Source organism: Photinus pyralis, unplaced genomic scaffold (assembly GCF_008802855.1).
Source record: "Photinus pyralis isolate 1611_PpyrPB1 unplaced genomic scaffold, Ppyr1.3 Ppyr1.4_LG7, whole genome shotgun sequence".
Lineage (NCBI taxonomy): Eukaryota > Metazoa > Arthropoda > Insecta > Coleoptera > Lampyridae > Photinus > Photinus pyralis.
In genome coordinates, this window is record NW_022170738.1 from 25522508 (window position 1) to 25547063 (window position 24556).

The 24556-nt window shown below is 36.6% G+C and overlaps 2 protein-coding genes across 2 annotated transcripts; both read left to right on the plus strand.

Moving 5' to 3' along the window:
* Window positions 1-2330: 2330 nt before the first annotated feature.
* LOC116176135 lies at window positions 2331-4864 on the plus strand. Its single transcript, XM_031494609.1, has 3 exons — window positions 2331-2382; window positions 2515-2709; window positions 2763-4864. Exons 1-3 carry the CDS (start codon window positions 2331-2333, stop codon window positions 4478-4480), a joined length of 1965 nt encoding a protein of 654 aa, XP_031350469.1. The 3' UTR covers window positions 4481-4864.
* A 9132-nt stretch (window positions 4865-13996) lies between these two features.
* LOC116177134 lies at window positions 13997-14861 on the plus strand. Its single transcript, XM_031496015.1, has 3 exons — window positions 13997-14147; window positions 14201-14343; window positions 14395-14861. The coding sequence occupies exons 2-3, from the start codon at window positions 14206-14208 to the stop codon at window positions 14539-14541; spliced, it is 285 nt and encodes a 94-aa protein (XP_031351875.1). The 5' UTR covers window positions 13997-14147; window positions 14201-14205; the 3' UTR covers window positions 14542-14861.
* The last annotated feature ends 9695 nt before the right edge of the window (window positions 14862-24556 follow it).

Here is a 24556-nt window from a genome sequence, read left to right on the forward strand (position 1 = left end):
TTCAGAAGAATTTTAAAAGTGCGACTTGAGAAGAATGTTATAGAAACTTGAAGGGGAATTTGAAGAACTGAGCCACGAACTTGGTTTAAAGAAATTGAGAATGGGACGTAAAAGGAATATTAGAAGAATTAGTGAGGAACTTTCGGAAGTTTAGGAGTAACTTGACAGATACTTTTAAAAGCCGGCTTTAAAAGGAAATCAAGGAGCTTATTGGGGAATGTGAAGGAAATCTTAGAGATAGAATCTTTGAGCAACTTGATAGACGAAAAAACTTAGAACGAGAAAAACTAGAGAGAAATTTTGGGTGGAGTTGGGCTTTTCTAAAAAATTGGGAAAACGCGTGCACTGTCGAATATAAAAAAATCTAGGTCTGAGATATTCATAATAACAATCCATCAATGGAAAAGTAAAAAATTTCCTTAACTTCCCAAATTTTTATTATTACTTACATTTTTGTTCACAATAATTCAATTATTAAATAAAATAAATAACTTCCAAGCGTAGTGGAGGGACCTAGGCCCAATATGAATAGTCATTATAGCGAATTTTCTAGATTCGTCAATAAGGCGCCACCATGCCCCCCCCCCATTAGTCAATGGTTTTTTTTTATAATTTTAAATTCATACAAAGCAAGAACACATATGTAGACAGGGGCGGCTCTCTATAAAGAGCCAAGGAGCCATGGCACCACCTCAAGGAACCTGCTAATTATCAATTCTTAAAATATAAATAATTAACTATTATTAATTGTGCTCACTAGAGTACATAATTGTGTTTTAAAACTTAAAACAAAAAAAGTAAATGATTTGATAAATTAGGTACCAAGAAACATTCATTTGTGCTTATTCGTGGACTTCGCATACGGTCGAGCCGTGCCAAACTGAAACTGGCTCGTATTTTCCTACAAGTGTTGACTTCCGCGGGGAGTAGAGGGGTGGGAGGAGCGAAACCGAAGTAGCGTTTTATACGTACAACTTGAGCCATCAGAAGTTTGGCTCATAAGCACAATTGAATAAGGTGTACGTGTATTACTATGCTTTGCGCCGTTTTCCTTGTTTCAGTCGTGATAAGTCAAACAATTTTTTTTTACTTCTGTGTAAGATTACACTTCCCGGATTAATTGTTACGTAAAATACACAAATCATTTAAATAAATCTTTTTCCATGCATTCTCTGGAAGATGGACTTTAAATAAAGCAATTAAGCAGGCCGTTACCGGACTTAAATATTGTTAAATAAAAAACGAAATGTGTCTGAACTCGACAATAGCGATAAATCCGAAAATAAAGGAGTAGGTATTGAGAGAATTAATAAATTTCAGTACTTGTTTAGATGAATAGTTATTTGTACAACTATTGTTGAAAATGATACTTCGGCCTCATTAATAAAACGGCAAATAAAATGTTGCTATTGTTTATAGATCGGACTAAACGCCATGGAAACGGATAGTACAAATCGTGAAAAAAGTAACACTTTCCATACGATTTTTTGTCAAAAAAAATCCGCTAATTCTCATCTAAAACAACACAAAATGAATTACTGGAATGCATGCTTGAAGTATACTTATAATGAAACAAGCCTCCAAAGAAATTAAAGGGGCTAGATTTGTTTCCGTCACTTGCATTATAAATATTCGAATTATACTCAAAATCTAAATAACTGGAATAATATGAAAACAAAAATTTGTAACTATTAAAATAATGGCGAGGGGGACACAATTTGGCACTACCTTCTACGCAGCTTACGAGCCGCCACTGTATGTAGATAGCCACATATAAAATGAAAGCAATAATAAAGTCACTAGATATAGAAAGTACCGCAATCATCCGCCATTTTTGGGCAAATTTGCTGCCAACTTAAAAAAATTGACAAATAAAATCTGACTAGCTGTCATTTTTTTATAACCTAACTTCATAGTACTGTCATGTTTTATAAAAATATATACAGATATCTCCAAACAGGTGGAACAATCTCTAACATTAAAGTTACTAGAATCTGGTAACTTCCGCCATTTTTGGGCAAAAATCATGCGTTCTCTCTCTAACACATGAGCCCAATGGATTGCGGTACTTTCTATATTTAGTGACTTTAAGCAATAAATTTTATGACTGCCATCTTCTGGCTGCGAAACTAATCTATTATCAATACTCACCCCGTATTTGCGTCTTAACCTCAAAAATCACTATAAATGAAATATAACACGAAAAACTACTCTTATTTTTGGAATTGTACGCATAAACACGCATATAATACCGGATGATTTATTATCATTTATGAAAATTGAATAAAATCATAATTTTTGTAAAATCAATTGCAAAAAGCACGTGCGAAATGTTTACATTATTGCAGTTCACGTTGGAACTGCATACTGCAATAACGTTGCGTAGGCAACACACATTGCACAAGTATATTCGAACGTAGGGCGTTAGGCGTGAAAATAATTTGAATTGCGGAATTTTCTTTTTGTGCGTTTATTCGATAAGAGATCAATGTTGCATTTGGATTTATTTTTCAGAATGCGAACACAGGGGTCGATTTTACGCAAATGGAGAGCGAATAGAAACTCCAGCTGGAGGCGAATGCAAAGTGTGCTATTGTCGAGGCGGTGAACTTCAATGTGCGGAAGTAAGCTGTTACATAAGGACGGACTGTGAAGGTCGTACAGTTCCAGGACAATGCTGTCCCAAATACGATCATTGTCCTCCGCGAGGTAATACTAAAGTAATAACACAACACGTACGCATGCTTTACCGAATATTTCAGAACCGATCCTTGACCACGTGCCGTATACGACGCCATCAAATTCTGAAGGTAGCGCCGACCCGTCCTCGCCCAACACGTCTTATGAAATCCAACTAACTACATCCATGACCCATCTTCAAGAAGATTTTCAAACTCCACCAGAGATTAGGCTTATCGATTCGTCAGTAGAAACCAACATACAGGATATACCGAAAATAACGATACAAGAAATAATTCCCGAAATTAAGGAAATACCCATAACGGGGCCACCGAAACGAGAAATAAATCTATTGACGCAAAGTCAGGTTTTGGACGCGCAAATCACTAACAAACTTCACAAGGACGATATAAGCGACACTGAGACTGAATCCAGTGAGATTTCAGAAATTTACCATCACCCGCCTCCCATTTTAAAAATTGGTGATCAACTCCTCGTCCTTAAGAAGGGAGAGTTGATTCCTAGAAAGGGCAGTACACCGCGACCTGTAATTACTGTGATCGGCGCCGAAGGCTTACAGCGAGGTACTGAGGATAGCGGCGAAACACACGAAGTGGTGGTTCAACGAAACGATGACTCCAGGATTAATTATACGGATACACCAACACCATCAGATAAGGTAGAAGCTGTAAGTGTCACAGAGACTAACGTCGAGGCTACAACAGCCTCGTACCAAGTAACTACTGTAGATGTGTCTAATTTCACAAATTCTGATGTTAACACCACGGTGGAGCAGACAGCAGGTGCTTTGGAAAGAGTGAAGACGCTTACTCACTTTGAAGCTACAACCGAAATAGTGGACCAACAAATTTACTCTAACGAAACCACGACAGCTGACGCCCAAAACACTACCGCGCAAGCAGATTCGTCTTCAGTTTCCGTTTCCACAGAGATCTCCCTGCAAGTTCCAGAAGCGTCAGTACCCCTCAACGAATTGTCCAAACACAAACACGACGATGAACTTATTGACCAAAACCCCGAATATCCTCCAATTCCAGACATTATGACCCCACAAAACATAGAAGAGGAACACTCGGACTTAGAGGACGGGCAAGACACAAATAGGTCAGGACATCCGCTTATAAACACAAACGCTTCCTTACCATCCTTCCTCTTGGAAGAAACTGCGCCTTCGGACATAAATCCGCAAGACAACAGCTCAAGGAAGGACCCAACAACGGAGACGGAAGGCTCCAAAGAAACCGTCGAAGACACCTCAGAAGAAAGCGGCGAATTAACAACGCCACCCAGCAGCTATCCTGCGCCGATGCTATCGGTCGAAGACGCCAGCATCGAAACGGTCACAGCAAATTCGTCCGAACTAGTCGAAATCATTCGAGTCACAGAGAACACGCGAATGACACCGGACGTGGAAATCATCGACCCCCAAATGCTCACGAACATGACGAAGGAGAACGAGAGCGACAAAATCCCAGATCGCTCGGTAAAGGAATCGGAGACCATATTCAAGAAACTGAATCATCAGTTAAGTCTTAACGAGAACAGAACGGCGGACAAGGACGCCGAGGCGATCTTCAAGGAGCTGCTAGAGGAAGCGACCTCGTCGATGCCGCCCCTATTGGAAGGGCGCGAGACGGAATCGGATCTCTTTAAAAAGGTCAGCGAGGCCATCGCCAAATACCAAAAGAAGGAAACGAAAGAGTCGCTCGACGTCAGCATACTCGGTATATTAAAGGATTTCTTCAACTCGCAATACAAAAATGAGGAAAAAGCAAATTAGGTTTGTCATTTGTGCGAGCACTGCGTGGAAGCTTTGAGGCATGTGCGGTTATGGCTGGGCATTGATTGAATAAAAAAAGATGCGCCGAAAGCGCGTTAAAATCTGTGTTTTTTATTTATTTATTCTTAGCACTGTTACAGAGAACAAATAACTGAACAATTATAGTTGTACATGTTTAAATGTAGTACGTACGTAAAACGTAGCTTAGTTTTAGACTATTAATTTATTATACCTACATAATATTAATTAAAAACCAGTCATAATAGAAGACTTTTAAACAATAATTTAGAATAGCGTTTTTCTATTTAAATTGTTGTTATTATTATAAAATATTTATGTATCATGTAAAATTATACGTAATACAAATATAAATGTTTCCTAAACCGAACATTAAAAGTGAAAGGGCGGAGGACCGATTGTGTAATTGGGCGAACTCACAAATAAGGTGACGGGAGTACACTTTGGATACGTGTACTTTCTAAATGCATTAATTTGCATTGACAATGAATTAGGAGGAAGTAGTTGCTATTAAAGGAACGAAGTTACGTATTCCTTGCCACTTCCTTTTTTTTAATGTCTCGAGGGTCGCGCAATGGAACGCTTTGTGTATCCAAAATTTAACGACTTCGTTTGAGGTGGAAATTTTTTTTAATTAAAAAACTAGGCTTTTACCCTAACCTCTGCTGTTTCACAGATCAATCCTTACACCAGATTCTAGAGTTACACAAAAAGATTCAAGTAATTAAAGGTTTTTAAATATAATACTTATGGTTTAGTAATTACGCCATAAATGAAAGATGTGATACTTATTCCCTTTATCCCGAAAATAAAAAGAGTACAAAATTTTACCTAAATTGCCGTCGTTTCAACCCACCAATTTAAATAATTTACTCGCAATTTGATATCCATTTCGCAGGAACATCACTGGTACCAATTTTAAACACAGATGGTGCCCAGAATCTTCAATATGGCCTCGAAAAGAATGGATTTGGCATCAACTAGAATACATTTTTGTTTATGACGAGTCCGTTTTTATTTCCATTGCACTTGTAGAAGGACAAATAAGGTTGTATTAGATTAGGTACTTATATCCGACCGTTGAGTGAAATCCGACGGAATTATCGCAATCGATTTCTAAAATTCAGCATGCGGTTCTGAGTTTCCCCAAATTTTGGCCCATCTGCGACCTAATGTTCCCCTTTTTCTTCACCCTTATGTTGTGATATAGATATATATATTCAATCCACAAAGAGACTAGGCGCCAAGAGAACTATAAACGGGGGATCGGGCCCATTCAAAGGCCCATCTCAAATTGGTCTCTCTGGTGCCCGTTCTGGGTATACCATCATGTTTCGGTGGCTACGCAGAACGATCATAGGATTTTTCAAAAGCATTGAATATACCTACAGTGCGTAAATTTTAACGCGAACATACAAATCTCCTTGAAATATAGGGTGTCCATTATGTATGGAATCTAGTATATATCTCGGTAAATGTAGAACGTCGGTATACAACATGTTTCTATATGAAAGTTGTTTAACATTCTATTTCCCACAATAATGGCAGCATTCAGTTGTTTTTATTTCAGAAAACAAATGAGTAACGAAAAAAATTTGAATTTTTTAAAATATCAGTACACCTTTTCATTAGGCTCATTTGACAGAGATTTTTTTCTTTTTTTGATGATATAATTCCGTAAGTACCCTAATTCAAGAAGATTTTCCAAAAAAATTAATTACAATTAGATCAATAACATTAATCCAGATATCATACATCAAAATAAAACGAATGAACATGCACGTTCCTTATTAAACCTTGAAGACAAAGCGAAATTAGCAGTAAAATGGTTTTCATCGTAATGAATGTTCAAAATGGTCACCATTAACTGCAAACTGCAAGGCAGTGGCATAATCTATCGCAAAAAACTTGAAATAAAAATTAATTTCTTCTACACGGGTGCTAACGTCATTGAAAAGAGAAAAGAAATCTCTATCAAATGAGCCCAATGTAAGTGTGCATTGATATTTAACAAAATTCAATTGTTTTTCATTATTCATTTACAGTCGATATTTACCGAGATATATACTATATGTACTCTATTCGATACATAATGGACACCCTGTATAATATCAAATACCCCTTACGATATGCAACCAATCTGACCTACTTTCATCTTTTTCAAATGTTTTTCAGTGCACGCCAATATTTAAATTATTTACTAAATTAAGATTCTTTGGATTAAGAGTATTTGGTTTCCGTATATAATTATATTGAGATTTTCGAACAGTTTATATAAAAATCGTCTTCACAAATCCGTACTAAAGAGGAAATGGTCAAATTCCTTCGACATTTCGTTCGTTATTACTTTGGAAAACATCTCTTCGAATAACATTTTTTATCCGGATAGCAGGTTGGCAAATGCGTTCAATTTCAATTTTTAATTTTTTGCATTAATCTCTGTTTTTTCAACTCATGTTGGAAGGCGCTATTATGTACACTTTCTCCGTCTGTTTATCCACAGTGTTCGTGTTCGATATAATACTTCGTTCTTTTTTAAATCCGTAGCTTATAGCTCTGACTCATGAACACCTTGACAATTAATGTAATTTCTTTGACAATTTTAACCATAAGATGCTTCTAGTAAAGTAAATGCATGGAAAATGCGTTAAAGTTACTCCCCTTATACCCCAGGAATATCAGTGCTAAAAAGGGGTCTAGCCCCTAAAAATTGCTCGAGACTTGGAAATCGTTTTAACCCCTTTAAGGGGTCCTGAATAACGGGTATACTTATGAGTTTGCGACGGTTTCTAGGTTGTGCGTCAGATTTGAGAGCCTAAAAAGCGCACATTTTTTGCACTTTTTTGAACATTTCACTTATAACTCGAAAAGTACTTATCCTACAGAAAATTTTACTCTCTTCTTTTCTAAAGAGCATTAAATTATGCTTTCAGTCACAATCGTCCGATTTTTATACAAACTTAGCTCAAAAGTTGACAACCCTCAAATTCTAACGCCTGTAGGTCGAAATGGACTGCACCGATTGAAAAATATCACAGGATAAAACTTGTAGATACTGTAATTGTGAATCAGATGCTGTTTTAAATTTGCAATTCGCTCACTCCAGTGCTGAGATATGAATTTTAATCGAAAGAGTCCTTAGCGCCAAATTTCCGCTAAGGCAGTCCAACGCAGGAAACTTCGTCTGAACTCAAACTCTGCTTCTACTGTGGAAAGACGTGAAACAGTGCGTGAAATTCAGACTCTAGAGACAATGTAGAGTTCCTTGAAGTTGAATTTCGGTACTTCCTCACGGCCTCTTGTCACACGGCTTCCGTTTCCTGCTTCGTTTTCAGAGTATAATTTTCTGTAGGATAAGTACGAGTTTCGAGTTATAAGTGAAATGTTCAAAAAAGTGCAAAAAATTTGCGCTCTTTAGGCTCTCAAATCTGACGCACAACCTAGAAACCGTCGCAAACTCATATACCCGTTATTCAGGACCCCTTAGAGGGGCTAAAACGCTTTCCAGCTCTCGAGCAATTTTTAGGGGCTAGAGCACTAATTTGCCTGGGCTATTAGAGCAAAAACTTTTTTAAAATTGTTTTACTATTAGGCCGGATTAGATTTTGATTGAACCACTCATACCGGGGTCTATTACTGTCAGACTAAAGACAACCGTCACAATTCAAACCTGCTTATTCCAGATTGGAAAGCAAGCAAGGAGCAAAAATTGGTACTCCCTAGAGAAGAAACCGCACGTGTTAAAAATTAGATTATGCATACACAGACATTTAGTGATTTGGAAAGATGTCTTTCATGATCTGTCAATTAACAGCCCCCCCCCTCCTCTACCGATAATCTGGGATTTCTAAAGCACCTATTGATCGTATAATCATGCATTTATTGCGCACAATTAAGCACTAATTATACTATTTTTTTAATTTTTCTACTTACATTATTGGTAATGTTTGTTTAAAATTTTCCTTGAGATGTGTGTAATTAAAAGTTGGTCGTATCATTGAATAAAAAATATAGTGTTTTTATTCAATGGTCGTATATATAATGAATTGACTCATGGGTTTTATTTGAATTTCATGTTTTTATTGTGTAATTGTGGGGTATTATGTAAATAAAATCGGGCTAATCTGCGCAAATTTGTCATACCTGTACTGTTGAGCATTATTTATAGCGGATTTGTTGGATAGATAAACGTTTTATGGGTTTGTAATGTTTAAATTAAAGTTAGAATTAAAATGTTGCAGTTACCCCTTACAATCTTCCAGTAAGGCGAACATTCCCACATTGTAGATATCGTTCTAACCTATTGCGACGTTGCGACCTAATTTTGTCATGTCAGTCTGATCCGGCCATCCGTTTGTCCCGTCCGTGGTTATGGGAAAAAAAGCTTAACCGTTTCCAAATTTGATGTGTACTTCCTATTTTGAGCACGATTTCATGACTTATACAGGAGCCAAAAGCCCAGACAAAGTTTTTTGGTCGAGAGGTTAAATATCTATATCACTAATTTGCCTGGGCTATTAGAGCAAAAACTTTTTAAAAATTGTTTTACTATTAGGCCGGATTAGATTTTGATTGAACCACTCATACCGGGGTCTATTACTGTCAGACCAAAAATTAGGTATATCTACTTCTTTTAATTCCAAGGATGACCTAGTCACCATAAAAAGATCAAAATATGTAAAACTCGTTACTTATTTGAAGATTTCATTTAAAAACGTTGGAAAGTTATGTTCCAATCTACAATGGGGCGAGACGTATCTATTCGTAGTCAAAACTTTAAATCCGAATATCATGAAAACGAATTGTCGAAAGAGAGTAGGTAGGTACTGTCAAAATGAAAATAGGAGGTATATGTTTCGGTGAGGTCCAAACTTTAATTCAGGATCTATATAAAACTGAGTTTCAGAAGAGAGTCAGGTCAAAGGGGAAATAGAAGGTATACCTAAACGAGACGTATCTATCGGTGAGGCCTCAATTTCCAATCCGATCTCCTAAACAGCGTATCGAAAGTGGGGAAAATCCGAATCCGAAGCAAGCAGCGTGAGAATTTCGAATCACTTATTTATCGTTTGAAGGATTTATTGTTTACTGACCTATTGGTTATTGTCAGGTCTCAATGTATCTTCTCGCAAATGTGTTGTCGAATAGTTTAATTGTAGAAGGATGTTCAGTAATGTTTCGTTGATGAGCAAATTCTTCGAAGTGAAACAAGTAACGTCATTAAAAAATCGTAGATATCGGCTTCGGACGGAGTCTCGGTAACTTCAAAAACTAATTTATAAATAAAAGTAACGGTAGCTAATATCGGTATAACACAGCTAATCTGAAGGATACAATGTAATCAAACAGAAATGAATTCTCGGAGTCACAAAAGTAATCGTCAACAACATCGGGTCTCGATCAGTATTTTCTTCGTAGCGACACAGGAATTGTAATAATCAGATATGTCGGAGTAATTTCCAAGATTGTTAATCTCCAAATGTGTTTCCTTAATACTTGCAGTAATAGGAATTATCTTGAAGTGTAGGTAACCAGTAGGCCACAGGTAATGTTGGTATAAGCACATGTTTGGTTTCGTTGAAATGGCGGTGGGATTCTGCCGGTACGGTAGAAACTCATCTAGCGTGCTTGGATTGATAAAATGGCGGTGGAACTCCCCAATTCCTCGTGCAGTATTGAGAAAATCCAAAATTCTGCTGTTTCCACTCAGGAATATCGATGTTGAAAGCAACAATTAAGTAGGTAATAATGAAGAAATTCAAAAGTCAAAAGGTAATGCGTAAACCGAAAAGGAAAACGGCCTTAGGACCGGAAATGCGGCAGCGACATAACAAGAGAAAAATTTCGCATATGTCCCTTTACAGGTAGACAAAAATGTGGAGTAACAATAATGGCGTGTACGTTCTTTTGCAAGTAATGGTTCAATGTCGTTTTTGGCATGACCATCGTCGGCGAAATAAAGAACTATTGTAATAAGAAAGCTAAACAGCGAAAATAAAGAACTAAGGTGAAGGAGAACTCTACTGCAGAAATTAACTTACATCTATACTAGTGGATTACAAAATAAATACCTAGGAGGCGCAATTTCGATCAGGGATATCAATCGATAAGAAAATATCGCTACATGGTGGTTAAATTTTCCGCTGAATTAATGACCTGTGCCAACTGGCCAACTGACCTAAAAAGCTGGTGAAGTCACAAATCAGTTAACATGACTACTTAAATTCCCGCGGCTGCAGAAAACATTTTAATAAAGTTAGTCGCAACTTCACGGAAGCAAAGGTTAATTGCTGCATTAATACTAGATTAGAATTTCAAGTGGGGCGGTGTAATGTTTTATGTGACCAATACAAAGTACGACGTCTTTAAATAAAATGCGGACGACCGAATAAGGAGCAAAGCAAATTAAATTAATCGCAATAAGTGCATTGTTTTGATCGTATTGGGAAATACATGGCACTTTAATCGTGGCATTATTTCGTGTTAGGGCCATATGTGTGGTTTTATATAGTAAACTTGAGCGACAGTAAATTGATTTCGTTAAATAGAGAAGTTATATTCGCACAAAATAAAATATTCTACGTTTGCATTACTTGATTCAAACCGTGCTTAAGTTGAAGGACTTTGACAGCATTTACGCTATTATCAACAAATGCACACTTTGACATCAGGAAAGTTGCATTTGTGTGAATCCAATACGGAAATCTCTTCAATCCTGGCGGAACGTAAGTCAAATTCATTTAACCATACCCCTACGGTTAGGCAACACCCCTTTCAATTTAAGGAATGGACTATGGGAAACATACACAAGGCTCTGTATATGCAACCATCGTTTTACGCAGATGCTGGGGGAGAGGGTTTTTCGCAACGAAGATAATTGCAGGCGTACCCGGTTTCACAATGTTTATTTTGTTTGTTCTGTTTTGAAAGTGCAATTGCACGTAGTAATCAGTTTATTCTTTCTTGTACTGACCATCAATTTTTGAATGTGGCGTCACAATTTGTTATTCCTTATGTATAAAATGCTGTTATTTATTTATTAAAGACGTAGCGTGCACCAATATTTTATAATGTACAAGTGGTTATGCTTTTATATATTACTTTGTAAAATGTGAAAGTACATTATCATTATGATCTGCCTGTATATACGATTAACAATTTACTTCCGTGAAGAGAGTCCTCATACAGTTCCGATTCTTCGCTGTAATACACGTTGCTCCTTTCCTTTATCTCGTGTGGACTGCAGCTCTTGTGTCTTAGAATTACGTGAATGGCGGTCCTCTAACCAACATTTCTTCACCTGTACTTTCCCAAGTTAAATTAATTGTATCCGTTAGTATAAGGTAAGTCAAAATTGCAATGTCGGCTTAGGGGGTCCCTAAGATAATTTAAAACCATCATTTTATCATGTTGGAACGTATAAGGCAATTCTTCGACGAACACATTATTGGGTTTGTACCCTCTTTAGTCAAAAATTGTTCAATGCTTCTCCAAAATTACAAAAATTTTGCAACTTGTACGCCACTTACTCAAGACACTTATAAATGCTGACCCTGTTTGGCCGTTATTATTGTGCTCCCTCATTGTTTTCAGGACTAGGTAGCAGCGACGTCGGAAATATCATATGGGTCAGAGGAAGCGAGCCGCCCCGTCAGTTTATACACAAGGGGAGCCGCGTCCCCTCTAAGAATGAGTAGATAAATCACTCAAAAGCGACGAACACATCTTCTACTGTATGTGCATGCAGAAATTACAAAAAGTGTAGAAGTATAGGGTATATTGAAAGAATTTGCCAGAAAAACTGCGGAAAGGCGGAAAATTTTTGGATATATTTAATTTTTTATACTAGCTTTTCTTTGCAAATGCTCAATAGTGCTATAAATAGGAACAACATTTTTGTAACTTTTGTATGTTCTAGTTCTTCATTATTTTTTAAGTAAAGTCGAGAGTAAAGTATTAATGATCTATGGCTATGATTTTCTCGTTCGAGGCAGGTATCTCCGAGTTGCTCAGTTTCATATAACTACAGACATCCTCCGACACTTTTTTAAATTTTTTTTCGGAACTTCTTTCAAAAATACATTATTTGATTGATTAAGTAAACAGGTTTCAGGGTCACTTAAAAAACCACTGCTTTGCATTAATGCGTATAAGTACAATTTTGCATGGGAGAGACCTTTCGGACTCCATGATTTTTGCCCCCCCCCCCCTTCCGTTATTCACTTCCCACGTCACTGAAGAATTCGAAGAATCCAAATAGGAGGAATTTGAAGAAGCCTATGAACCTGGCGGGCCTAAAAAATTAATTCTAAGCATACAAGAAATGAAAGAATCCGAAGAACCTTAAGCATCTAAAGAATTGAAAAAAATTAAGGATATGAAATTAGATGAGAAAAATTCTAAGAATTAGAATATTAGATAATGAAAGATTTTAAAGAATCGAAAGAATATGAACAGTCCAAAGAGACGAATGAACCAGATAAGGTGTCATTACCAAAATTTCAGATCGACAAATCCAGTAACTAGTTTGAGAGACGAACAAGGATCTCTGCAATAGCTACTTTGCTGCAGTGCGTCAGAAACCTTGCCGATTTATGAATCAGTGTTGATTTATAGCAAAATAATCTATGGGTCCACTAGGAAAACGTGAAGTCGTTCAACAAGTCACACCTGAATGAGTGAAATCCTAACTGATAAAGATGGTCAAGTGCGATTAGCTGCCTTCTTTAGGTCAACTGAAATGTTACCGTCAATACAACGATATTATCATTTGGAATTTAGTGCAGAAGAAGGTGATAGTTCAGTAAAAGCTATCATAAGAAGTAGCGATCGTGTTAGTAGAAAGCCTTTATTTTTGAAATAAATTGACCTTTGTGTTACCGATAACCTTCCGCTAAACTGGCCTCGATCATTCGCAAAATGAAACTTGATAAGACGAAGACCTGCAGATGTTGATGAAAATGAAATGGAATTAAATAAACATTAAGACAAATCAGTCATAGTTGCAATTATCGTGTGTTGGCCTCGATACCTTTTACTACGAAGCCGATAGAAAGTTCGCAATTTTGCATAAATCTGGGAAATTTAGGATGTTCATCTTTGCGGGAATCTAGTAAAAGTTTACGAGAACAAAAGTTATTACTCCCAAAATACTTTCTTTTGAGTCAATTTACACTAATAATCATCACCATAAAGTCTTAACCAACACCTAAATAAAAGTAAAATGAAACTTCTTGGGCACGTTAATTGTTGTATAGGTTTAGCATATTTCCATCCAAGTTCACAGGTGACACAATCGGTAAAAGTAAGTCGCGTAGGAATGCCCTCACCACTTTCTTTAAAGTCGTGACTTACTTTTTGCACTTTCATTATTATCCAAATCTACGCAATTCGTCTAAAAACAAAGCTAATGTGCCACTAACGATAGGTATTACGTATGATACATAGAATCACCAATTCTAATGCAATTACGCTAATACCTAACAATAAAACCTCCTAAGGAACAGCATTAATTCAGGTCATCTTCACATGCTCTCGAAGTCCACTTTGGAATATCAACAGAAGGGGACATGAGAAGGAGAAATCTTATATAAGAAGAAATTTGTTAAACCCGAAAGATTAACATTAGTAGTGTCGTTTGGTTAGAAAGGTAAGAAGTGCGATTTGTTTTGTTTGTAAGTGCAATCATCGCCGGCTTTTCAGTTACGATGCGGGTTTTCATTATTTTTGGACTCGTTGCAATTGCCGCGGCTTATCCGCAAAGGGAAGGTGGAGCTTACACGAACGAAGCAATTCGTCAGGCCCAAAACTCACAGTTGATCCCAAAGGATGCACAAATACAAAAGGTAAGCGAGAAGAAGGGCGGCAAGCTTGCATTCTGAACCAAACGATTTTAGGTGGAAGAAGGCATTGAACTTGGGGCTTACGAAAATATCCCAGGCGGTCAACGAATCGAGCTTTTGCCAATTTTAGGCGACCAACTTCCCGCGGAGGTCGTCAATGATCTGCAAGCTCGATTAGACGTAATCGGTCGACAGCATTGATAACTTTTAATCGATGACGTTAGTTGTTAAGAAAATTTGAGAAGAAAGTGTAGTTGTAGTTTTTGAATGTAAGGCTAAGTTATTTTTCCGCGGGAATTTGTGTCTGTATTTTCCTCTACCTCATTGCATGCACCTTCGCCTGTTCGCATCTGTATCTCAGTACCCTATCCCTTTCATATCTTTCCGTGCACATATAGAAATGTGTAGTGATGGGACTTAGCTAAACTGTAATTCTTCCACTAGAGGTGCCAACACTGTTTTTTCGTTTTTTTGTACATAAAGGATCGTTTATGAATAAAAATGTGTGTTATTTAGTAAAACGTGAAAGTTTATCTAATTGATTCAGCATTCATCTCGCGTCGTCACTTTCTCTTACTCGTAAACTTATGAGGCAATACATTTGTTAATAAATGCATATGATGGCCATACAGCATTTGAAATATTTTTATTGGACTTTCTAAATTCACTCGATCACCTTCACAATGAAATCACATTAATTATAGATAGTGACCGAAGAAGGGTGTCAAAAGGAGCACCCTTTGGAGTAGGTACAAACCTTACTCAAAGTTCCGGTCCATTGAACTTCCACTATACAAAATTGTTGGTCTCTCGCTCGAAATTAAGCATTAAATCAGTTACGTAATGAATACTGAACACTCGGAAATAATTACACTAATATGTATAAGCTGTAATGGCAATCTTTTTAGTAGTTCAGGTTATGTCTGGACTGTTGTTGCTAATGTGCTTGTCGAGGTACATTGTTCTATTCCAGTAAGTTTGTGGTTATCATTTTCACGTACCGTTTCAGGTCTATATACTCGTACGTAGTAAGTTAAGGAATATTTTGGCATTTTTAGCGCATTTTCCAACGAAATTGGGTGCACTAATGCATCCACTTTCTTAACATTTTGAATCCGGTAGCTTATAGCTCTGGCACCTAAGTCCGGAAACATCTTGACGATTAATGTGGCGCAATATCAACTATTCAACTTTGTTAGTTATTAATATATTTTGCTGAAATTTTAACCACAGATACTTCTAGTAAAGGTAAACATATCGCATACAGTAAACATCAAATTAATGTGCGCATGCGTCTTATTTATCCAGATATCTTTTTGGAATTTTAATCACAGATGCTTCTGTTAAAAACAAACATATCTCATATTGTAAACATTAGATGTGCGTAGTCTATGTTTATTCTGCGCAGTGCCAATTTTCTTATTTATAAAGATATTTCTTTGAAATTTTAACCATAGATACTTCTCGTAAAGAAAAACATGGCTCACATAGCTATGGCCTTTTGCAAAGTACTGGCCAATGCGTGGAAAGTACGCTAAAGTCATTCGCCTTAGGGCGAAAACCTTTTTACTTATTTAATTTTTCACGAGTTAAATTACAATATCTTTCGATTTTTTGTTTACGGTCACTGCATTAATTGGTTGAGATACGCTAGCATACCTAAATTGTAGGTGCCGCCATCTATCGGTGGCGCGCAGGCTTGGGCGCATTCCTTTTTGGCATTCCAATTTCCTCTTCCGGACTAATTCCAGCTCGCTTGAGTTTGGCACGTTGAAACACAGTGCAAAATTAATAATCATATGGGCTAGGTTTTGCTGTAGAAGTCAGATCGATTGTCCACCGCTGCTGCAATTCCCTTGTTTTACGAATAACCCTGTTATTTTAAGAGGTAAACGTAGTAACCCTAACCCTACCTCTTAAAACATAAAATGGGTTAGTACATGTGTATGTGTACTCGTACATGTGAACATCAGGTGCTTATCAGGACGTCTTAACTTATCCAGATAGCGGCCATTTTGGTGAGCAACATCACAAAAGCAAGATCGATCTTCACTCAACCTATGGGTTGAGCGTAGATAAGAGACATTTTATTAAGACCCCTCGAAAAACCTACTGGAATTAAAAAAGTAGTAATCAATTGAATATTTCCTGTTCAAGGAACATGATAGGCGATTACTTTCGTAGATTAGATTGCTGTATAATTCATAATTTCGTGACCTCTTCAAGGGTATAGACATTTTGAATTATGTTGCCGGAAATTAATGTAATTTCTGGCGATATATGATCGATTTTGAACGCGTTGTTCTATTGGCTAAGTATACTGCTTTCCTCATGAAGCAGTTGTGCATGTAACGTAGCCGACTTCAAGTTAGTTACGAGTAGACCAAGGCCCTTCAGGCATTAATTACCGGGGCATAGGACTCGTGTTTGCGTTTGTCAGTTTTCTGTTACAGCTTTGTTTCGTTCGAGATCTCTTTTCCTGCGACAACGTTGACTTCATTAAAGGTAAGGTCAGTTTATATTGATTAATATCGATGCGAATTTGTGCTCGATATATCAATTTACATTTTGCGAATTGTTGTGAAGTTCAGAAGGTTACTCATTGTCGAGTTAGGGGATTTATTGGGGTTTCATATCAATTTTAACGTTAAGTTCTGATGTATGGACATTTATTTTGCATAGCCAGGGAAATTTATTAAATAAGTGGAAATTATAAAAGCACTAAACCTTCCCCATACTTCATTTAATTGTTTCAGATTTTAAATTCAGACATTATGTGACAGCACAGCGACTATAGTTTCGACCCTGAGGTCATTATCAAGCTGAAAATTTATATAATTTAAATAATTTGAAACAATGACTAACCTTAAGTGACCTACCTTCAGTTTGAAGGAACATATAAAAGTAGTTGAAAATTACATATTAATTGGTAACATTTGGTTGATAATATGCTGTAAAACATGTGTTAGAAGCGAGTCTAGAAAATAGTTCTACTTACGGGAAAAATTACTTATTCGAACATGGAAACAATTACAATTACAATATTAACAAATTTAAGGCTTTTTTTTGCCCTCACATTTTATAAACAATTGTTAAATTAAAATTGAACGAGATGGACGCAGCCATCTTGACAAGCAAAGTGACATGTGCTGACTAAATACGGCAGGTTAAGTAACTAAAGGGAAGGGGCAAAAGCGGGAAACTTGAACAATTTAAAAATTAAAAGGAAATAGGGCCGGATTGGTTATGGGACGAAAAAAGAAGAAAAGGAGAAAAGAATGTAACATAGCTTACATTAGGCTATTGTTTTTATAAAATATTTAAATTAAATGGGCCAAAATACCCTGTTTCTACTGAAGGTAGTCGTTGGGACTCACGGTATTTTGGCCCATTTAATTTAAATATTTTATAAAAACAATAGCCTAATGTAAGCTATGTTACATTCTTTTCTCCTTTTCTTCTTTTTTCGTCCCATAACCAATCCGGCCCTATTTCCTTTTAATTTTTTAAATTGTTCAAGTTTCCCGCTTTTGCCCCTTCCCTTTAGTTACTTAACCTGCCGTATTTAGTCAGCACATGTCACTTTGCTTGTCAAGATGGCTGCGTCCATCTCGTTCAATTTTAATTTAACAATTGTTTATAAAATGTGAGGGCAAAAAGCCTTAAATTTGTTAATATTGTAATTGTAATTGTTTCCATGTTCGAATAAGTAATTTTTCCCGTAAGTAGAACTATTTTCTAGACTCGCTTCTAACACATGTTTTACAGCATATTATCAACCAAATGTTACCAATTAATATGTAATTTTCAACTACTTTTATATGTTCCTTCAAACTGAAGGTAGGTCACTTAAGGTTTAGTCATTGTTTCAAATTATTTAAATTATATAAATTTTCAGCTTGATAATGACCTCAGGGTCGAAACTATAGTCGCTGTGCTGTCACATAATGTCTGAATTTAAAATCTGAAACAATTAAATGAAGTATGGGGAAGGTTTAGTGCTTTTATAATTTCCACTTAGTCAATTTCACCCCGTTTTGAGTCGTTATAAGATGGATAGCTACCAATTAAATTTATTAAAATTGATTTCGATTGTTGTTGAATTGTATATCAATATTTCATTGGATCGCATTATTGCTTCCCTTGTATCTTTCCAGATTTATGCAGGGAGAGTTACAGAGGGAAACTGTAAAGCTTGAAAGCTCAAGAAAAAATTTTTACACAAAATATTTACACACACCTTATAGCTATTCTTTAGGCTGCGAATAGTATGAGTCTCCTTTGAAAAAGAAGGCTCCCTCCAAGAAAATTTGGAAACTGGATCGCTCTCGGGGTGCTACGTCAGATCCCTGACACCCACTCCGGTGCAAAGTTGTCTCGAGATAACGAACCTCGACCGAATTCAAACGGAATAAAATCACTGACTGATCCGCTTATTATTTGAGTTTTTTCGTTAGCAAAATTCCATGTTAAATTCGACTTAAGCGTTTCTGATTGCTTAACTACGACTGCACAGACGTAATATTTTCCCACGGTTTTCACCATTTTGTACACTAGTCCAAAAATATGGCCCTACTTCAATTCAGACCCACGAACGGTTTACTTATACCGCGATTTACAAAACGTTGCACAGAAGATTTTATATTCTCTAGTACTCGTCGATGGCGGCAATCTCACTTAGAATAGTACTACCGTAAAAACTGAAGGTACACTCGCACACACTATTTCGATCGAGATTGAGCTGGAACTCTACTTTTTTCCCAGTCCTCCGCACTTACGTAATTTGTGCTTGGTTACCGGCAATCTGTATAATTCAGGTATTCTATACAATTCCTAGGTAATTGTATAATAAAGAAGGGAAAAATTTTTATACAGCTCCTTCTGATGGCAGAAGTAGTTATTTCTCTTCCCTTAAGTTTTAAAAGAAAGTGCACCCCAAATTTATCACAATGACCAGCCATTATGAATATTTCTTAAACAGACTCGGAATTGCGTAACATAGGTATACTTACACATTAAAGGCAAAACATTTTTATCAAAACGCGTTACGGCGTTACCACCGTGGTAACGGTTACGGTCACGAGCTCTAAGTCTCGTCACAAAACAAAAAAATGGAATAATGTAAGATTTTGGAAAACTGTTACATCTGCCTTTTTTCTCCTTTCATAATAGGACCAGTGTAATCGACCTCCGACCAGGGCCGGATTTACATATTTTGCGCCTATGGGCCCCTCGAAATTGCCGCTGTAACCACTGAACAGTATTTCAGAGAATTCAGAGAATCTAACGGTTACGTGACGTTATTAATCCCCCCAGGTACGATCATGAAATTGATAAAAATGCTAGAAGAGAGCACCTTATTAAGCGTTTTCAACAAAAAAATTGCGGGAGAACCCCTAAATTTTGTACCACTTAATACAAAGTCCACATAATTTCGTCGAAATGTGTGGTTTTGTTACTCCATATTTCATGATTACTTTTAAGTTGGTAAGAGTGTGCTTACCATTCCAGACTGCCGAGTCTACTTTGAATTGATCTATTGAATTAATTTAGAACTTTAAAGTTTTATGTTATAAAGATAAGTTTCTCCACATTCTGTTAAATTTAACTAGCAGTTAAATTTCAATACAAACAATTGTATCGATCGACAATATATGAACTATAAAGTATGTAACGGGCGATCAAAAATGAGTTGCTGTCGTATTTATGGCATGCATTTGAGCAGTGCTGTCGCAACAAACACAACCGGTGTGTTTGAATCATTGCATATCCTCCGAAAAGGCAAGTTTTTTCTACTCTTCATTTTCACCTTTCAGTTTTGCCTGCTGACATCTAATTATTTACTGTCAATAGCGAGGAAAATTTATGAAGGCTGAAGAAAAAATATACCAAGAAGATTTAACGATACCATAACTGACAATTACCGGCTCAATTATTAAAATTGCAAATTAGCGTACGTATATCGCAATATTCACAAATTAACTGTTCAGATCTGACAGTACCTTCCAGTTCAATTCGCACCGCCTCTTCTCTTATAACTGTGATTTTTTTCTTTTGTATATTTTCGATAATCTTCGGACCCATTAGGTGACTTTCCGTATTAAAAATAAGGTGAAATCAAAAGCGAAACAAAAGGATTGTAACGGACGTTGAAATTATGCTCTTCCGTTTCACTGTGTCTCCGCAAAAATAAATAAAGCTCCTAATTATACCAATTACAGACGTGAGATTTTAAAAAAAGAATATGCGTTTGTATAATTGCATCGGAACGACTATTGTAGAAAAAAGGTACTGAAAAAATACAATTCAGTTTAATGCAACGCACACAATGCGCGAATAGGGCAAAATCGTTTCTCCATTTAAGTAATGACAGTGACTGCTGATGTATTTTATTGCTCGTTATTTTATCTCAAATAGTATTCTGCAAATGTTATAAAACTGTAATAAATGTAATGATTTACCCAAAAAAAATCGATCGGAATTGACACAAAGAAACAAGAAGTCCTCGGCAACAAGCTCGAAGAACGAGTTTCCCTGATTTCACAGAATTCATCTGACAGCTCCTCAATACTCTTGCCTTTCATTTTGCCAATGTTGGATTACAAATTATCTTCATCTTACAAGTTCTTATATAACGCTTTATTTATTATACTGACGGGTTGTTTCCAACGCGTCTAAAGCGGATAAGATTCTTTTTCTTCGTTTCATAAACTACCTTTCGATCGATGTAAACGGCAAATTGCGTGGAAAGTGAATTGAAAACCGTTGAAAATGTAAACACGCGTGGCAGCAGTTCAGGTATTATATTATAAGTAAAAGTGACACAGCCAAAAGTGTGAGACCTCTCAAGCAGCCAGATTTCTGCAATTAACCAACGAAGGGATTATAGGTAACATCATGGAAGATAGTGATTTTTCGTTCAAGAATATTTACAAAATAAACCCCCTTAGATGATGCCAAGGGGTAGCGCGGGGAAAATGCGCTTTCGTCGAGTTTTTACCGTGCTTTTGAAATAAACCTTTTACTCCCTTTGTAAGGAATCGTGAAACTGAATACATTTATTATGATTGACAACAAGACAAAAGCCTATTTCCTAACTAAACTCAAAAACAGACCTACTGGCCAGATAATTAAATTTATTTTAGTAAACAATATGACAACTAGTTCTAAATAAACAAATCTAAATTATTAAACAAAACATTCATTACTTCACGCGATTCACTGATAACCTGAATAAGATGCGAGAAATAAAGATAAAAGTTTGTATTTTGTATCTTATCGTCCTGGAATCTCGCCCACGTTGATTATTTTCTCGTCACAGATTGCATTAGTCGCCGGATGTACGGATTGCGTAGATTAGCTTTTAGCTGCTTGGAAATTATCGACACCTGCATATTAATTTCGGGGGTCGATGACCCTCGCCCCTCACAAATTCAAACACCTCGATATTGGCCCTAATAATTGCATTTTTTTCGTAAACAAGTAAAACAATTCGCTTGCTGAAAAGAATAACACCCAGGAGTCTTTAAAATAGTGCGGCGCTCATGTGGATGCCCATTAATCATTGGAAAGTTTTCGATTTATGGTGAAACTCGGTTGAGGCACTCAAATCATAATCACATGAAATATGCACATACTTATAGAATGATCAGTCTGTAACTATCTTTTCAAGTGCCCATATTTAGAATATAAATAGCAACTTTTCGAAGAAAGGCCCTCTTCCTTTTTTGTATAAGGGGGAGTTTATCTATAAATATGAATGGTAGTTACCTTTCTGTCTGCAAATTGGGATTCGTTTCTCTTATTTGGTTGCTCTGGCTATATTTTTCTTCGCCCCAGGAATACATTAAGGAAGGAAGGAAGCTTATATACACAGGGATCAGCAGCGTGGGACCTTCGAAGAGAAAAATCGAAGGTAAAGTAGTACATCAGCACGTAGTACGACGTTTCTTAATTATTTTCTATTTTCAGTGTTATAAAAAATCTTGAAGATAGTGTTTTATAGTTTAAACTTTAATTAAACGACTCTGACCGATAAAACCCCTCCCTTCGGTCACTCGGATTGAAATTGGCAGTACCTATAAAACACCTAGAGTTATTTTAATAGCATTGATTTATTGTCCCTCTTGTTCTAGACCCTCAACCGGCTTACGCCCAATTACAGAGTGATCCACATAATGCTTTTTTAGAGGTGCCCCTGCAGAAGGTCTTAAGTTGTTATATACTACTCCGGTATTTACCTGGCGTATTAGAAAAACTGCAGGAAAACCTAATTCGGAGTAGCCGGCAGAATGCTCGAAACATCTAAGGAAATTCCCATCTCTCCCACAGATGAAAAATTCCTACCTCAGCCCGACCTCCGGGTTTGTAGCCTAACGCTCTACCACTGAACTACAAAGCCGCTTAATATATATTTAAGGACTGACAATAAATATAAATGCAAGTTTGTTTTGACGTTTTTGTTTACCAATCTGCGAATTTTCCTAATTTCAATAGTATTAGTGTGACAAACTTTCTTATGAGTAAGATAGTAATAATGTGCAAGTGTAAAATAGTGATAAAAGTCCCCAGCATTTCGTGAGCCCAAATTGTGCAATTAATATGAGACGTCTCAATTTACCGCCTAGGTAAATAAATCGGTGTTCCAAATTTTAAAGAGTGAGTGCGACAAAGATGCATTAATGTGTAAGAGAGATGGATAGTTTGTCATTTCACACAGGATATCGCCATTTTAAAATACGCACAGTGGATATCGGTTACGACATCGGATATCCCATCTCATACAATTTTAATTAAATTAATTTAATTAATCCGTCGCGTCGGCCCGTGTGGCTCAGTTCTGCTGCGGTCCCTGGTTCGAATCCGGCTTCGGGCATGGATTTTTGTAAATGTATAGTGGGTTGGTTTGGTAGAGCGGCCTTGGCTGAAACCCCCGCCCACTCAAAAATAAAGGCCAAATAAACAAATATCAAAATTAAAACACCAATAAACGCTGCAAATCAAATTACGCGAATAAATCCAGAAAAAGACGAGAATCGCTTGACCACGCCCACAAATTGGCTCGATTCTATTGCGCCCTAGAATTAATTAATTGATAAAAATCAAAGTCTACTTTCAATGTTAATTAAATTAATTCAATTAAATCCGCGAAACCGCGAAAATAATTGACTAAGTGAGTTCGCCAATTAATCAACCAATTAAAGTGTGAAATAAATTAAGTCCAAATTCCAGAAAATTATTCAAAACTCCCAAATTACCTTTATTCTATCGGCGGATTTTTTTAGAAGAAAATTGTTTCGAATTTTGATACCAACATACCATGGTCAATGTGATTACCAGAAATATACACTTTAGAATTGAGTGCTTATTTCAAATTTTTTAAAGCCTTTTTAACGGGCGAATACTCGGAGGGCGAATTTTCGAAAGCGAATTCCTGAAAATAATATGACAGTACCTAGATTCTTCTAAACGTCTAATAAATAGAACGCACATAGCCATTTTCTTTGGACGATAGGACGAATCACACTACCAAACTCTCATTAAAATAATGGCCTTAATCCAGATCTTAGGACGGTAGTACTTAATCCAATTTCGTTACCAATTTTGTTAGGAAAACTCAAAATGCAATTATTTATTAATTATGGGAAATAACTAAATGCACATGTACATGGTTTTCGAGTGACTGCGTAAAAATCTTGGCTTTCCCTTCGGAGATTTTCGTCCAGGTATTTTTTAGTATGCAAAGTGATGACGGAAAACAGACATTAGGTACGTGGATAAAGTAGTACATGGAATGTAATAATAGCCCCGGCGAATCCACTGATTGATTGAGCATGGCCTGAATGTAATTAAACAGGAAACAATAATTTGATAATCGTCTCAGATTAACCGATAAATGAACACGTGCATTAAGGAAATGCGAGCCTTCGGCATTTTCCTAATTAAAAATTTAGTGAACTGAGGCTGAGTTAGAGTATAATAAGGTTGCGCGATCTGATGGGATAGATTTGCTTAATTAAACAAGGGTTTCTTTCGCAATCTCCCATTGAAGTCTCTTTAATTTACTCCTAATTTTCGCTTATGAAACATGAAACAATGCAAATTAATTACTTACACTAGTGTGGGCAAGCGGTGTTCTCATCTCATGCTTTGACAACAGCCTTGGGCGACCTCAAGGTTTACTGCAATCAAACATACACTTAATCTAATTAACAAA